Consider the following 17,937-nt stretch of genomic DNA (forward strand, 5'->3'; position numbering starts at 1 on the left):
CTCTTTATGAACTCTTGCTATTGGGTGATTGAATTGTTTACAATCTGGGAATTTAGCTACTACTTGCTTACACAGGGTGACGTCTCCATAGATGTGCCAAAACTGACTTAGTCATTAGTTAAGATCAAAACTGATATTTGCTATAGCTTTGTTAAAGCCTGTGCATGACAGCTTCTTCTAAAATGAGAGTGTGTTGTATTGATTGATCGTGTGTTGATCGTGTGTTGTATTGATTAATCGTGTCAAGAGGCAAGAGGCACAGCTGCTCTCAGCAGAATGTTGATGTTTACATTACGGTTTTAGTACTCTTCTAAATCATTGCTCATATTGGTCATATTAATGGTAGCAACAAAACTTACTTTTGTAGATTAATTTGATATTTTGTAAAACAGACTTACTTTCATTCTTGCTTAGTGTTAGACGAGAAGACCGATACCATATCTGATTTCTGTACAGTAGATATGTAGCTAGAACAAACAGCCGGTTAGCTTATCTAAGAGTGTTTGTTTGATCCATAAAAAAAAAAAAAACAGTTCTGGCACACTGTTGGCACATAACTGGCCACTGGGTCTAATTACATATTTAATGTACAGACATTTTCATATTGATGTTCTCAGGTAACTCTTGGCAACATGTTAATAGATGTATTTCCTAAAATGTTGACTGTTCTTTTACTTGCCATGTTATAAGTGTGATAATGCACTCTAAGGTGTCCCAATATAGAAAATAATGCCTTGCCTAATGCCTACTCCTTATCCATTATGGTCATTTATCAGAGCACTGGTCATGTTTTATCACCTGCATAACTGTTATGTATGCTCACATATGAAGATCATCTATAGAACGTAAGAGGTCTAATATAAAGGTGATAATTCAGTGACAAAAGATGTGGAAGAAAACACACAGCATTTATTATGAACCAATCCTACAGAAAAGTCCAAAAATAGCAAATTTTACAAAGTAGTCATCAAAATATTTAATTACATTTAAAACCAAAAAGCCTCTGGAAGTCATACAAGTAAAAAAACAACATGCCAGGATGAGCTAAGCTAAAGGTGACAGAGCAGCCCTGCAGGCTGCTGCCAGGTCACACATTTGAAACCCGCACAAGAGCCAGTGTTTGTTCATTATCAGCCACATGTCCTCGAGCAAGACGCATCGAGAAGTTATTGGTAAGAGCCTCAGCTGAATGAATGAAACAACAAAATGCAACTTTAACATCTGTATCTATAAAACCTCTGTTAGAAATGCTCTGAGAACTCTGAATAACACATGTGATCACTGGTATGACATAGTCATTACAAAGGAAAGACAACACTGAATGTGTTTCCTCCAACTTCCTCAATGGAAATTTCAGTACCTTGCCAGTTCTTGAGCGTTTCAGCATGGTTATTGCTGTCACTCTCAACTATGGCTAACATGTATGTACAGAGTGCACTTGAAAGCAAATACTCTGCTAAAATATCAGTAAAACAGTATAATATCTAAGAATCTTTTTCAAGGTAGTCAAAAGTAAACCTGTGATAATAAGCCATTTTTGCCGCTGCGCTTTCAAAATTACGTAGCATCCATTTACCCCCATTTCTTTCAAGATCAAACAAACCCCAGCAAACCATTAATTACTATACAATATGTTGACAGGGAATCCAACTTCACCTGAGGAAGACAAAGAAAGAAAGAAAGAAAGAAAGAAAGAAAGAAAGAAAGAAAGAAAGAAAGAAAGAAAGAAAGAAAGTACTACATTCAGTTCTTCAGAAATCTAACTTTGGCTTGGAAACCATAAGCCTGTCGTTTGGTGAGTTCATCTGTACAACCTAAGGCCTGGTTCATCCACATACAGGCCTTGCCTTGCAGAAGTCACCTGAATGTATGTGAGCACAGTTTTATTGACTAATCTGGAGAATATCCACTGAGGTCCATAACAACAGCAGCTGGAAGCCAAACAGTCAGTCAACTGGGGAGAGTGATTAGAATGATGATACAACTTGACCCCTCAGGTTAAAGGTTGTAAACCAGGGCTTTGAATAAGACGTCCTTTATATAAATGTGGCAAGGTTCTGAAACTGAATGGTCTATTTCTTATATCAAATTTAACAAGAAATCAAATTTGATTGATAATTTTCATGAGAAAGTTGTCTTTCTAGATTAATAATGTGAAGCAAAGACAAATGTCTTTGCTTCACATTATTATCAAATGCTGTGTTTGGTCAGCCAGGTGTAGGAGGCAGTCTTTGCTTAAGACAAAACATGTCCGTAATCAATTGAAATACCTTTGTTTGGTTATATTTTCTACTGGCTGCCTATAATTTTGCTCTTATGCCCACTGATGTAATAACCCAAACACATGCCCACTGAGGCTTTCTGGGCCAGAATGGGTGAAGCACATTTTGTGGCTTTGCAAGGCAAAACAAGACCAATATATTCCTTGAAGCTACTTCTGTTCATTACTTGACACCAATAATATGGCTCCTTTTAGTCGCTTTGCCGAGTTGCTTTGATCCAGTCAGCCAAAGTTGGATAGTGGCCTTCAAAGGCCATGCTGTTGTTTGAGTAAGGATTTTGCATATTTTTAAGAGGCTGGGTGTTGCCACTACCGTCTTGCCTCATTGGATCCATGTTGGTGCCATTGCTCATACGACGAGGAAGCAAGTTGGTGTAAGTATTTCCTTGGCTTTCCCTTTGGGTTTGCATGAGTGAAGCATGGGTCTCTTGTCCCACTGTGATCTGGGGCTCCTGCTTCAGCTGGAAGCCAGTCTGAGACCCTCCTCCCATCAGGCCCTTCAGAAAATCTTCCCCTTCCATTCCCTCTAGGAAGGGGAAAGAGCCCAGTCCCTGTGACCCCCCTCCATCTCGAGATACTGACCCATTAAAGGTATTCTGGATTGCATTGTGGGTATTGAAACTGGGCCATACAGTCTGGAGACTCTGGTTGCCGTGATGGTTCTGGGCCCGGGCCTCAGAGGAGAGCTCCTCCCTTTGGTGCTGCAGGTGGAAGAGTGGCTGTGACTCTGACTGGCTCATTCCAGGGGTCTGGGGGGCTGTATCCAAGCACTGCAGGTCCCCCATGGACAGCTGAGGGAGGGTGCTATTCTCAAAGTTGTTGTGCTCCACCCTGTGGGGGTAACCAGGTCCACGGTTTGGCTGCTGCTGCTTGCTGCTACTGGCACGTGGCAGATTGCTTATGGCACCAGACGGATTTACGGTGACTGTTTCCATTGAGAGTACTGGGTTGGGATTTACCCACGAATGGTTGACTGGTACATTAGGAGCCTGTGATGTCATCATTACATTCTGAGGGCCTGGTTGGTAGGTCTGGTTGAACACAGTCGGTTGTTGCTGCATTGTAGGTGTGGGCTGCTGCCTCAAGTACATGTTGCTGAGATCTGGAAAACATAGTCATGTTTAGCATTAAATCAAGGCAGTATTATCCTGGTCTGGATGGAAATGTATTCAGCTTAACTTCAAATCATTACTATTTAAATGAATCAGTCAAGTTAAAGTTACCTTTACGCATGTGACCCATCGTACTCTGTGACATTGCCTTCGGCCTGTTCATAGCCAGAGAAGCAAAAGGACCACCTAAAGAAAGTTCAGAAACCCTTGTTGAAATACTTGCATCTATACTGACATACGAAGGACATGCTCATACATGTGCATGTTGAATCAAATCGGTTTGTATGTTGTGTGGGTTGTACTGTATATACAGTACCATATCTCTTACCTGACAATCCTGATATTCTCATCAAGTTCTCTCTTCTGCGCTTCTTCTCATTGTAGCCGTAAGGATCTATAGCAAACACAAAATGTTTACATATATCACCCGAACCCAACTGAGAACTGGGCCCCAGTTTCTGGACACTACCAATTCAGAAGAATGGTGATAGTTTGAGTTTACCAATAACAAAAAGAAGGTGATGACTGCTCACCTTTGTCGTCGGGCAGATATCTGAAATCCATCGGTTCACTGACTTCCTGATCAGAAGGTCGGCGCAACTGCATGTGCACAGTGACTGACTCTATTATGGATGTGTTGTAGTAGGGCGGAGTCTTGAAGACAATGGCTACTTGGCGATGAACATCAGCCTGGGAGAAGGAGCCTTTGGCCTCCCAGCCATCGGAGGAGAAGAATCTCACCTCAATGTCATCTGGAGGAAAGGGGGATGATGAGATGACAGGAATGGAAAACTGAATGAACATGCAAAGAGATGAGCTCTTTTGCTATGAAAATCAAGATGGATTAATGGAAAATGAGTGAACAAAGATGAGTTTAGACAAAATAGATGCAAGCTAGATGAAAAACATCTATACTGTAAAATGTGTAAAGTAATAAAACGATCATCAAGTCATTGCAAAAACCCACAGAACACTGATAATATGTACCTTTCTGTACTTTGTCACACAGTAAGAAGATTTCATCCCCTCCCTTGACACTGCCACTGTTCCTGTTGACCCGACAGATCCTCAGCTCGGCTGTGTTTGGAGCCCCTGATGATGCAGAAACAAGCTATAAACATGCGGCACATCAGGTGCAACAAATCTAACAAGTCAGACTGCATACGAAAAGCAATATAACATTTATCTTGCAAAGAATTATGTCAGAATCTTGATCGGGTTGATGCACTGTTATGAAAACCCAGCTTCAGTGGCTCTGTAACTTATTCAACATTTGCCTCAGTTTACAAAGAGACCACGCTCAGTTTACAATTCAAGCCTCACCAGGTCGAGTCACATGTCACATGCCTGCTGTCAGAAGAGGAAGTGCTCCATGGCAACAGTGTTGTTTGAGGGTTAGTGTGTATAAAGAACTTCCTCTTTCTCAATTGACGTGAGGAACACTGAACTAGTTCACTAAGTGCTCAAAACAGCATTGAGAGAATGTCTAATAGACACACACACACACACACACACACACACACACACACACACACACACACACACACACACACACACACACACACACACACACACACACACACAAACAGGTCTTGCAACAAACACTTGCGTGCACAGATTTCACAGCTACGGGTACATACTGTATGAACTGTATGTGAACACAGCTGCTTGTGTGACTTTTTAATCCTTGCTTAGTATTATTATTTTTACTTTATTTCAACTAGTGGGACCTTAATAAAATTCTAGGTAAGGCTATGAAATGACACAAGTATTACCACAAAATACTTGCAGCTTTAATTAATGTTATCAGCTCTTGAAATCCACCGTCAATTGAGAACCCTAAGGTGGACACACCTAATATCAGGCAGCTTGTATTCCCGTAATTGACTGGCAGTTTCACAATGTTCTCATCATGTGTAATTGGCCAACGTGGTGTGAGCATGAGCACAGTTATGAGCACAGTTTTGAAGCAGACAGAGCTCAGCCACTCACTGTTGTCGTAGATGGGGTTGGTGACGATGGGGTTGAGCGGTCGGGTGTAGTGGCCATTCTCATCTTGCAGGAAAACCTGGATGCACAGGCGAACCACATTCAAGTCGTACTCCTCTGTCTGCAGCAGCTGCTCGCGTGGCACTGAGGTCATATAAAGATACACAGGTACATATATAGGTGTCATTGTCACAGCATGGTGAGAACTGACATAACACATACAAGCAGCAATACAGGCAAAGGATCACTAACATTACTGTTTCAGTTCACACAAATAACATTAAGATGCAAAGTGACCACCATCTGCCTCGTGAGTGCAGACAGTTTTGGTTTTCCGTGCTTGGGTTTTGACTTCTCTGTCTCCAGTGGTTCAAGGATTCCGATCATTTACTTAAATGAAAGTGGCAATACCAGTCTCGCATTGAAGGTGACATTTAAGATGACGATAATGATCATTTTCAGTTAAGATGATTGAAAAAGATACTGAGTAAAAGTAAGTTTTATCAGAAAACTGTACTTCATATATCAAAATTTAAAAGACTCGTAATGCAAATATAAAGATTTTTTCATATTATGTACTGATGAGTGTCATTTTTGATGCGCTCATGTGTACATAGCATTTTACACTATAAGTTGAGTTAATTTGAAATTTTTTATATACTGATGGGTAGTTTAATCTATGACAATGCATTCTCAAAATTAAATCGTATCAGGCTACCTGCATAACCAGACACCACTAAAAGTAAGTGAAAACACATCTGTTTTTGTAATTTGGGTCAAATGACCATTTAAGATCTCTTTGGTTCAAATGCAGATAGCTGGTTAAACTGCATTTAGGAATATTTCTCCTCCTCTTCATCCCTTTTTATGGAAATAGAACAATGCTATAACCATACAGCAGCTGCATTATGATTAATACAATGACAGATTTGATAAATCAACTGTGCAAAAAATGGCTTGTTAAACAATTAATGATATAAACCATCAAGGCACAGGTAGACAGATAGGCAGGTAGTCTATAATGCTCTCATGTTTGTGGAATCTGTAGGCTGTCCCCAAAACCTCAACTCTGGATCAACATAAACACGTCACAGATAAGCGTCCTCAGCCTACACTCTCATCTGCACACGCTCGCACACACACACATACATGCAAGCGTCACACATACCGCCCTCAGAGGCAACACACAAACACACACCTTTGCTGGGAGAGCTTTTACTGAGAGACGCCCACATGCTGTCACACACACCAGGCTTTCACATCTGCCTACTTTCTCTTCCTCCATCTCTCAATTTCTATCTTTTGCGCTCTTGTCGAGGCCATCCCCGCCTACAATTTGTCACCACGGTGACGCTCGCCAACGTCATCTCAGGGTGGAAAAAAAGTGTCTGTGTGTGTGTGTGAGTGTGTATGTGTGTGTGTGTGTGTGTGTGTGTGTGTGTGTGTGAGTGTCCGCTCAACACAGAAGCAAGAGATGAGACTCCCTGCACGAGTGACCATGTTGGCTCCTGACGTGTGTGAAAGTGGTGGGACAAGTCAAATTTTAAACTTTGAGTTCTTCATCATGTTTTTCCCACCCAATTTAATGTCATTTCAACATGTAAATGTCAGCAGTATAATGCCATAATTTGTTTTTTTACTGTTCCAAACATTTTCCATTGTAATAATACCTGTACATACATGTGCAACAATGTAAAACCAAAACTCCTCATCCTGACTCAGTGTGCCACTGGACACGTTCAGTGCAATCAGCCAGCTCGGTGTTTTTCCTGCTCTGTCTCTGCATGCACTGCTGGCACCAGCCATTACTCCTGTCAAGGCTCAACTCCAAGTGAAGTCACAGGTCATCAGTGCACAGTGTTACAAGTCTGTTTGGGTTTTGCTTCATCAGAGTCATCAGATTTCTGACTGACTGGAGTCCATGCTTTTAACAAACAAATGGAGCGAGACAACTGTTCACGTCTCTTTAGCTTCCCTTTGAGCATTTTTGTGAGAAATGATACAATACACATCGTTGATACCAGGCAACTTTTGTCTGGTGTCAACATGAAGCGTCAAGCTTTGCTCAGATACTCTGATATTAGATATCAGATTGAGGCAAAACATGTCAGCCTGGCTCTAACTTTTCTTACAATGTTCTATATCAGATGGCCTTCAGAATCTGAATTTCTTAATATCAGCTGCAGGATTGTGTGGATGCAGAGATACAGGACTGCTTTGACATTTGGGACGTATCTTTATTTGCTTTCTTCCTGAGAGTTTGATGAGAAGATCAATAACTTCTCATGAATGTCCATTAAATATGAAGCTGATGGTGACAGTGATTAAGCATATTTCCCAAAATGTAGAACTGTTCTTTCAGGACCTGACAGCCATAAACATGTCCTGAGTATGGAAAAGAATCGTAAAAGAGTAATGTCAAACAGTATATAAATGAATACATAATGAACAGACATTACAGAGCACATTGAGAGTATGCAGTATTTTCTGAACACAGACGGAACTGAAAGTTGTGCTCAGATAAGAATAATACACTTTGTGTGTGTATACTTGAATACACACACAAAGTGGGTTTGGTTTGAAGTGCACTGTACTATTTTACAACCAGATTTCTGTTTCACTTTTTACTGCCATTCATTTCAACTTAAAGATCCACCTAAAGATTGATCAGTCACCTTGTGAGCACTTAGTTCTTATGAGTCACTGTCCATAATGTGCCAAATCAATTATGTCAAACAATTTCATTAAAATTACAAATTGTTACAGCATGACCTGACAGGTGCTCAGTTTGTTAGAATACTATGTAGAACACACTGTCCTAAATGGCATGTTGTAGGTACACTATGAATGCATTGCTCTTGGAGGAGTTTTATTGTCTTGAACAATGGCAGCAACAACAGTGACACTGAGATCAACTCCTTGCTGAATGGTCTCTTTGCAGCAGCTGCATGCAGCTCTACCTCAGATTTCTGTTTGGTCATCAGGTTTATCTGTTGTAGGTGGCACAGCCACACAGTGGAGAAACTGAAGGAGGGAGAGATGAAGGCTTGCTCGTGTATGAAAGTGGAACTGTTCTAGCAAATATTGATGGAACATACTATGGTTGTCTGTATGCGTGAGTGTATGTGGAGTGCGCTGCTGAAGGAGGCAGACGCTGGACAGGTGCAGAAAAGTGGGTTAGAGGTAAAAGTAGTGGTGAGCGAGTGTGTGCTGTGGAAAGAAAGCAGGCCCTGAGGCACCAGGCATCCTGGCTGTATGAGGCTGTATGAGGCTGCAGCTGCACAGGGACAGGGTCACTGGCTGTGGTGGCGACGGGGGGCAGCGATGGTGGGGGGGTCGGGGGCGGGTGGGGTGCGGGCTAAGTGATTGGTGTGAATGTGGGAGCAGAATGTGAGAGTGAGAAAGAAGGGGAGGCAGGTGCCAAGGCTCACCACAAACGACATCTCCACTGTGTGACTCACAATTTCAATTTCATCAAGTATCATGGCATGCATCACTCAGTGTGTCTTCCTGAGGCTGAGTCGATGACTACAGAATCATAAATTACAGTTACATCATACATGCCTTCACTGTACTAAACTCCTGTGCATTTGAACACATAAGAGCTTTCCTCTGAAAACGCCGTCATTGCTTTATTGCACATAGGGAAATTGCAAACATAACGTACGTTTTGTCAATGGCAAATAACAGAAGAGCAAATGGCTGATGGAAAAAAACACAACAAGTTATTCCTCTTCAGTAAAGCAAAGACAAAAAGAGGAAGGACAGGTGGTGATGTCTTCTTTGCAACAGAAAGCATTCAGGTTCATGGAACTTAAAAACAACCAATATTATTCTACCCTACTCTCCTCCATGATCTCTTTGACTGTGCTGATTATACTGAGGCAAAACGATTCACCTGCCAATGACGGCATGTTTATGGAACATTCAAGCTGCGTTGGGCACCTCATTCCAAAAAAATTCTTGTTATTTCTATTATAACAATAACACTCTTATAATAAGCTTTTACATAGTTGCAGCAGTAATTGATTAATCTATTGACTTAGTTACCTTTTGGCAACAGGCTCAAAATATATACAAATATACAAACAACAACAGCCACCAGGACTAACGTTAAGGTGACAACCCACAACATTTGAATATTCTAACTGAATAACAGAATTCATATCTAATATGTGTATGGGCTTAAATAAAGGTCAATAAGATTTTCAGCTTGTGAAACGACAAATAATTTCCCTTTGCGAGCTCTGACTGAAGAGAAAAGTGAAGAATGCCGAACTACATTTTACTCACTAATCATATCAGCGGTGAGGTTATACAAAGACAAGAAAGTGCTGTTACCCGTGAGAGCTCAGTAAATATTTACAAGGTGGACCACCACACTGTGGAATAAGAGGGAAGAGTCATATAGAAACACACTACGTCACACACGTACACGCACACACTGTATTCAGCTCTGTGTCATCACTAGTGCAGGTGAGGTGAGCTTTCTGCGAATAGACTGTGACCTCATTGAGTCTGTGATCTCGTTAGGTCTCTGACATTCTCCAATCAACGGCGCCGATGCAGCCTGAACAACATCTCATATGCATGAAATGAGGTGCGGTCAGGGGGTTTGTATGTGTGTAAGTGTGTACGGCTGCGTGTTAGGGGAGTATGAGGGTGGTGGTGGTGGGGGGGGAGCATCTCTGACACAGGAAGCAGCTGAGTTTCACAGCAGAAGTGAGCTGAAGAGAGAGGAAGGCCTGAGCCATGTGAAAAAGACATCAAGCTGGCCATCATGCAGTCTGTGACAACACATACTTTTAGCCTGAACCTGACATTCAGCTCGGTTGTTGTTGTTGGTTAATATAGAAATTAAAGCCACGCCCACTGTTAACAGGAGTATAAGCTCAACACAAAGAGCTCGCAAACATACGACTCATAGAAAGTGTCTGCATCCAGCTTTAACTCCACTGCCTCAACAGCTTCCTGTGGCTAGACACACAACAAGTGAACGGAGGCCCATTTCTCATGAACTTGTTCCCCATAGACAAACTACTGACAGGATTACTTGTCTCATCTGTGTCAGAGGCCATGGTCATACAGTCGACCTCCTTATTGCCTTTCAGATGAAGATGCAGAAAACATCATTAAAATGAGGAATTCTGTCATGTAACTTTAAAGCGAGCAGGTTGGAGAACTGAGATGTGGTCAAGCTCAGTAGACAGAGCAAGAGAATAAAGATATCAGCCCGGGTTTGGGGGTCTTATCACACAGAGGCCATCTGTGTCACAGTTTCACATTTTTGTCTTCTCAGTCTGTGAGACTCTGTATGCAGTGTTTGGGCTTTGCAGGGTTGGCCTAAGTGAAAGTGAAGCATCAGGCAAAGATGCTTTTGCAAACAGAAAGTAACAAATGAAAGGAGTGGAGCAACTTAAAAATATGTGACCTGTGTGTGGTCAGCAGAGAACTCAGACATTTACTTCATTTAAGCAGTTGTTGCAATTGCTGCTTGGATGTGCCAACATGCAAATTAGCCTCATGCAATAAAAGTGTATGAATGTATTTCAGATCTGTAACAACTGTGAGATTAGAGCTCAACACCAAACACACAAACTCAAAGCATATATGCTGGAATCAAACCTGATCATAAACCCTCCATTCCTCGCATGCTTTTACAGTCCTGTAAAGCACCATACCCTACTTTTATCATCAGCTCTGAGAGCTGGGGAACCCCCTCGGTCCACCCTCCCCCTTTTTAATGAATCCTGCATTCCCAGCTCTCACGTGGCATCCTGCACTGTGCTGAATTGAGCAACTGTGACCAAGAATGGGGAAGTAACTCAACGCCTGTTTGTACATGAGAACCGCTGTCTGTCTGCACCGGAGGACCGCAGAATGAAAGCACAGTGAGGAAATGGCATTACTGTAGAGAGCGTGGTGGCAAGAGAGCAGACTTTTGACTTGATGTTAGGAAAAATCTTCTCCAACTGCCTGGGAACTGGGTCAGCAAGCATTTGAAAACAGTTCTTTTGAATTGTTTTGAACCTGTCTAACAGTAACAACAGCAGGAAAAGCAACAGCACCAGCTACAGTAACCATAACCAACAACCATCACTGCAACTGAAGCAATCACAGCAGATTTCACATCTGAGAAGTGTTTCACCGAAATGCTACGACACTCTTTAGGTTGTCCACTGCTGTCCACTAAGAATAGTCATAATGTTCACTTTGACTCAGCAGTATCTACCTGACGTTTGCTCGCATTAGCCACCATAAGCTACTGGTCCTACCAGTCCAGCACAACTCCTGAGTGTGTTGAACTAAACTAGGATGTGAGTACTTCAGACAGCAGGATGGTGTATGTGGGGCTGGCTCATAATCAACCACAGTAGCCATGTTAACAATGAGGAAGCCACATCACCCAGCGCAACGTGTGGCACGCTGATGTGTTTTTAATAGTTTTTGGAGGGCAAACAAGCTCCATTACACAGAGGAATAAGATATATCAGGCTTTAGATATGCACCCACACACTTGTTAGGAGGAATTCCAATCCAATTCATCGTTGGTTTTGGTCTTTGTTTTGAATTTCCCGCCTCAAAAATGCTATAATCCTTGTGTCAATTTGTTTTTCTTTGTGTGTTTGTGTCAACAACAAATATAAGCTAACATATGATTATCAGATGTTTTTTTTACTCTCACATATCAATACCACTATTGGGCCTAAAAATCAATATCAGGCAGACTCTAAAGCTAATATATTACACAAGTGGGTTGAAACCACTGCTGTCAGTTCTGTGCGCTCCCCATGAAACAGATAACAGTCGTGGAAATTCAGAGTAGGAGGACTCACCATTGAAGGGGTTGATCCCTCTGGTGATCCTCTGTACGATCGCATCTTTCACTTCCCTCCTCCTCACACACTGGATACCCAGATTCTGGAAACTGTGAATAATAATACAAGAGGGTCGTGAGAAACTGACAGTGCTGCAACAAGCAGATTATAACAAACAAAACCATGGGGCCACACCTGAGTGGAATATGATCTCCAAAAAATGCTGTTGTGTGTGAAGTCGTATCACAGCAATCATGGTGTTGCTTAAAAACTGATAACCACAAACTAATTGATTGGAGTAACCGCCATTCCACAGAAAATCGGGATGTTGTGCAAAATGGAAATAAAAACTGAATGCAATGATCTGCAAATCCTTTCTGACCTGCGCTCAAGTGAATACAGTACAAAGACGAGACATTTAATGTTCAAACTTCATTGTTTTCTGTTCAAATATGAACTCATTCTGAATTTGATGGCTTGAACATGTTCCAAAAAAGCTGGGACAGGGGCCACACATGCAGAATGTGGCTTTGCATTGTGCTGCTGGAATAAGCAGGGACGTCCTTGAAACAGACGTCGCCGAATGGCACCACATGTTGTTCCAAAACCCAAATGAATCAACACACCCCCATCTCACATGAGTTTGGGTCCAGAGAAGTCAGCAGTGTTTCTGGATGTTGTTGATATTTGGCTTTCACTTTGTATAGTCTGATCTTGCATTTGTAGATACAGCGATGAACTGTTTGCTGATGAAGGTTTTCTGAAGAGTTCCTGAGCCCACGCAGTAATATTCTATAAGAATCATGATGGTTTCTAATGCAGTCCCTCCTGAGGGATCAAAGGTCATGGGCATTCAATGTTGCCTTTTGGTCTTGCCCCTTACAGGCAGAGATTCTTCTGATTCTCTTAATCATTTGAGGATATTATGGATTATAGATGGAGAAATCCCTAAATTCCTTGCACAGGGCATTGAGTGGGCAAAGTGGTGAACCTCTCTCCATGCTCGCTGAACGACAGTCTTTCCAGGATGTCCCTTTCATACAGAGTCATGATGCTATCACCTGTTACCAATGAACCTGTTTACCTGTGGAATGATCCAAACAGGTGTTTTTGGAGCGTTCCACATCTTCTCTCCCAGTCTTTAGTTGTTTCTGTCCAAACTTGTTTGAAACTTGTTGCTGCATCAAATTCAGAATAATCGTATATTTCCAAAAATCAATGCAGCTGATGAGGTCAGACATTAAATATATTGTCTTCAGTTGAGCGCATGTCGAATGTTTTATTTCCATTGAACACAACCTCCCAACCTCTTTCGGAAAGTTGTACATAGAAGAGCTGAAAGTCTAAATTAATCTGAATTTACTATATAAGTCCATGAGGGATTTGCAAATGACACCAAAAATACTGACTCATTCACACTCTCGCACACGTGCACGAGTACACACACACACACACACACACACAACACACACACACACACACACACACACACACACACACACACACACACACACACACACACACACACACACACACACACACACACACACACACACACAACCTCTGTTTTTTTCTCTCAAACTCAAAGCAAATATGGGTGATGTCACTTGGGGAATTCCCATATTGCCATCCTCATCACAGACATGGTTTAACAAATATGCTTTGTGTGTGTGTGTGTGTGTGTGTGTGTGTGTGTTTCTTCTTCTGTATCTGAGAGGTCACCAATTTACACTTGATGCCTTCCGAAACTGCCGAGTGAAACGTGAAATACTGCTAATAGAGAGCAAATTGATTATGTTTTGGTGTGTGCATGTGACAGAGAGGGTGTGTTTACTTATTTTGATGACGCTGATTAAGACTGATATTGGGGAGATAATTACTCTGATGACGACAGTGACAGTGAAATCCAATGAATGCTACCACACAGTGCTGCAGATGGACATGACTGGGAGGAGAACTCACGCGATCACTCTGCGGTCTGGACCAAACTCGGCCTCATAGAATCCGTCTTTGCAGTCCTTCCCCACCAGGTCATGTGGATGCGGTCGGTACGGCTCGCTCTTGGTCACCAAGTATACACGCACTTTCCCTTTGCCGCAGTAATTCAAGATCTGCAGACGCAGAGGAGGGCGCTTTAACAATCATTCACAGATACATATATAGATACATTTGACACATGCAAGATGCTTTGAGGGATTTGTCCATTATTCTATAATACTAACACAGCCAGATGTGTTCCAGAGGTGCTTTGATGCACAAGTAAAGATGTAAATCTTTGTGGTTGAGGAGCTTCCAGCTGTGCTGACTGACCTGCAGACTGGGGTAGGTCCTGTTGTTGTCGGAGCTGTTCTCGCCGGGGATGCTTCCGGCCGAGCGACCCTCACACTTGTACCTGAAGCGCATTCCCCTCTGCTTGGGCTGCTCGAAGATCTGGATCTCTGGTTCAGCCACTGCAGAGCACAGATGATGGAGACAGATGAGCTTTTCGTTTCACGTGTTTGAACTGCCACATGAGTGGTTTTTGCGAGTTGACTGACAAAAATCAAACTTTTATGAAGTGAGATTCAGATACCAGAGAGGTGGAAAATGATTAGATTCAGATGAGCAAACCATGAATTCTTCCCCCAAGTTTTTTTTTTTTTTTTTTTTAACATGGCTTCTAAACAGATTTTGGTTGCTTTTGCTAGTTTTGCTGGAATGAGAGAAGTAGTCAGGATCAAGTCTCACTTCGAAATGTCTGGTTCTACAAAATGGAGGAAATAGCTGTGAAAGTCTGTGTTTTAGGTTTTTTTTTATTTTGGAAAGAGTGTAGAAGTGATAACTAATACCTGAAGATGGCTGCAAGTAGATAGCTATTTCCAAATGGAGGCTTCACACCTACTGTGAACCTTTTCAGAGACACTGTCAGCTTTGTGGAAAAGATGACTTTCACTGCACTACAGAAAAACATGGGTGAAATGGGATCAATATCCTGAGGAGCCAGGCACTGATTCATGCTCACCGTTCACCGTTTTTATGTATTTCTGCTTTTTGTTTCCAATACCATGGGGCATGGATGCCTGAACCCCTGAGTAATGAACTGTACCTGTGTATTTGTGTGTAACTGATGAGCTCAGCCTTGTCTTCCTGTGTTTGTTCTGCATCCCATGCTCACAGCTACGTCTAAACTGGACACTGTCTGCTTCAATAAACCCATAAGCAGTGGGTCCACACGTTTGGTTAAAACTACACAACATGTGGTTGAAAAGTGATTGTTTTTAGAGGCTTTCAGAGTGTGGTTACACTTCTCATTGAGATAAATGTTGACATACTGCTGAAGCCACCATATGTAACCTAGATGTCTAAAATCTTTCAGCATCAAATCTAGCCCAATCAGATATACAGGCTCTTTTTAAACTGCAAATCAACAAATCAGCGCTTACTAAACAAGCAAACCTCAGCTATTCTGCATTCAAAACAAAGCATGAAATAACTTTGTCCATCCTGCTTTGACCCTGTTGCATGAAGCAAAACCTGCCCCACATGATGCCTGAGTGAGAGAGAGGAACTAAAACTGATCCGGGAAGTGTGTCTGTTTTTGGTGCACAGTGTTTCCATTGCTTTCTCAACACAAAAATGCGTTTTTATGAACATGACAGACAAGCGACAAGACCTGCAAAGTGCAGCGTTGACACACAGATGCACTGAATGTCAGCATGGAACAAGTTCTGTTACATTTCTGATTTAATTAAAGAATGTATGTTTGCCAAATAAGTGGCTCGGCCTTGTTTCGCCTTCCTCATTTTGCAGCCGCTTTAGCTCCAAACACCAAACTTGGAGCTGATGTGCACTCGGTCACACACACACACACACACACACACACACACACACACACACACACACACACACACACACACACACACACACACACACACACACACACACACACACACACACACATTTATAACACAATATATAGACTCCTACACCACAAACTATAAAGATGATGATAACTAGAGCCTCTGCTCTCACACGCACTCACACCACAGGTCTGAAAAACAGCAATGCTTACCAATAAAACAAAATGAGGAAGTGAAAGACACTGCAATGGTTTTCGCAGACTCTTATACGTTTTGACTTGTGGAGACAGGCCGCTAATTTTGACACAAGAGGTATTAAATGAAATGCACTTACTTAGGTGTGGATCGTCCCCTAGCATGGAGGGCAAAAGAACTGAGGAGGAAAATGTGACACAGAGGAAGAAATTAGGTAAATGTACAAATTAGAGACAAAACTACACTGAAATGTCCTTCACTCAAGCTGGTTTGTAGTGCTTTGTAAGCTCACTCAGTTCTGCTGAAGCTGTCCTGTAATTACTGGCACTGACTCCAAAAACAGTGTGCAACAAGGGGGAAGTTTCCCTGTGTTGTCAAACACATTTATAATAAATTGTGCCAAATAGTGTTTCACTTAAGAACTGAGCACTAGTGCTGCTATTGTACATTTAATCTCAAGATATTCGTAGAAAAGTCACACTTGAGTCAGTACATTTTTCACATCACAGGCAGATTATTAGTATTTTTACAGTCTATCTGAAACTCTCAGTCTACATGTTACCTTTGCTCTATACAGTAAATAAAGGTGTTGCTACTCACCATCCATGATGCACACACACACTCACTCTCGGCCGTGTTACAGGTTATTGTCTCTTGGAGAACCCCGAGCTGAATGAGTGACAGGGGACAGGAAAAGTAATATTTGTTAAGAGGAGACAAGCGGGGAATTCCCCTCTGTCACCACCCACTTCATGTGAACTGACCAATGAGGAGCTGTGTGACTCACAGCAGAGCATGAGAGAGCTGAGAGGATTCACTCCCACTGCCTGCCTGTGCCTGGAGTGCTTTAAGGGGAGTCCACAAGCCTGTGGAGCCTCCAAGTTAAGAGGCATGCTGTGGGGAGAGTGTGGAGGCACAGTGCTGAGAAAAGGTGCCTGACAGCAGCTGTGAGCTTGGAAAAAGCCATGAGAAAGAATTAAAACAAGTGAAAATGTAAAATAGTCAAATGGATCAATATTGAAGTGTTTGCAGTCGTGCAAACCTGCTGCATGTCACCACATGCAGACTCACTGTGAAGCATGGAAGCAGCATCACACATACCTGGATGTCTGATGTCAGCCAACACTGACAGCTTCATGTCTATTAAGAGATAATAAAAATAGATATTAGGTGATCTTCTTGGCTAGCAGTCTATACAGTCTCCAAGAACTAACTAATAACTAGACAATTGTATATTTTTCATACAAAATCATATTAATAATTTTTTTTAGTTGTGCAGAAGCAGCAAAGACAACAAATTGATGTTTAGCTCTGTGACTCGAATGTAATGATAATACATAATAAATAATAAACTTATATTAAGTCTTTCTATGCATACAGGAAAACACAGGCTGCATGGCGACATCCCATACTACACAAATGAAGTTTTGTCCAATGAATCTCTTGATACCCATAATGACCAGAACGATCTTAATGAAACCACGAAATCAAAGATTAAACACACATGAAGTTCCCTTCTCATTGCAAGATTAAAGGCCAATTCTTGACCTTATAAACTGTTATTAATAAAACAGTTGTGCCACAGTTCCTGTTCTGAAGTTTTCAGCTGCATCACATGATCACACGTCCTCAGCTCAGATGGAGTTTGCTCAGTGGTCGTGGAATTGTAGATAATCAGGGGTCTGAGCTGTTCGCTACCCCTC

The 17,937-nt window shown here is 41.9% G+C and overlaps 1 protein-coding gene across 1 annotated transcript; it reads right to left on the reverse strand.

The window, feature by feature from the left end:
* Window positions 1–2,206: 2,206 nt before the first annotated feature.
* rel (v-rel avian reticuloendotheliosis viral oncogene homolog) lies at window positions 2,207–16,900 on the reverse strand. The gene is made up of 11 exons (XM_070978124.1): window positions 16,835–16,900; window positions 16,374–16,412; window positions 14,511–14,650; window positions 14,163–14,311; window positions 12,219–12,310; window positions 5,386–5,526; window positions 4,381–4,485; window positions 3,927–4,145; window positions 3,722–3,787; window positions 3,505–3,579; window positions 2,207–3,383 (listed from the first exon to the last, which is right to left on the reverse strand). The coding sequence occupies exons 1-11, from the start codon at window positions 16,839–16,841 to the stop codon at window positions 2,473–2,475; spliced, it is 1,944 nt and encodes a 647-aa protein (XP_070834225.1). The 5' UTR covers window positions 16,842–16,900; the 3' UTR covers window positions 2,207–2,472.
* Window positions 16,901–17,937: the final 1,037 nt, after the last annotated feature.

Source organism: Chaetodon trifascialis, chromosome 13 (genome assembly GCF_039877785.1).
Source record: "Chaetodon trifascialis isolate fChaTrf1 chromosome 13, fChaTrf1.hap1, whole genome shotgun sequence".
Taxonomy (NCBI): Eukaryota; Metazoa; Chordata; class Actinopteri; order Chaetodontiformes; family Chaetodontidae; genus Chaetodon; species Chaetodon trifascialis.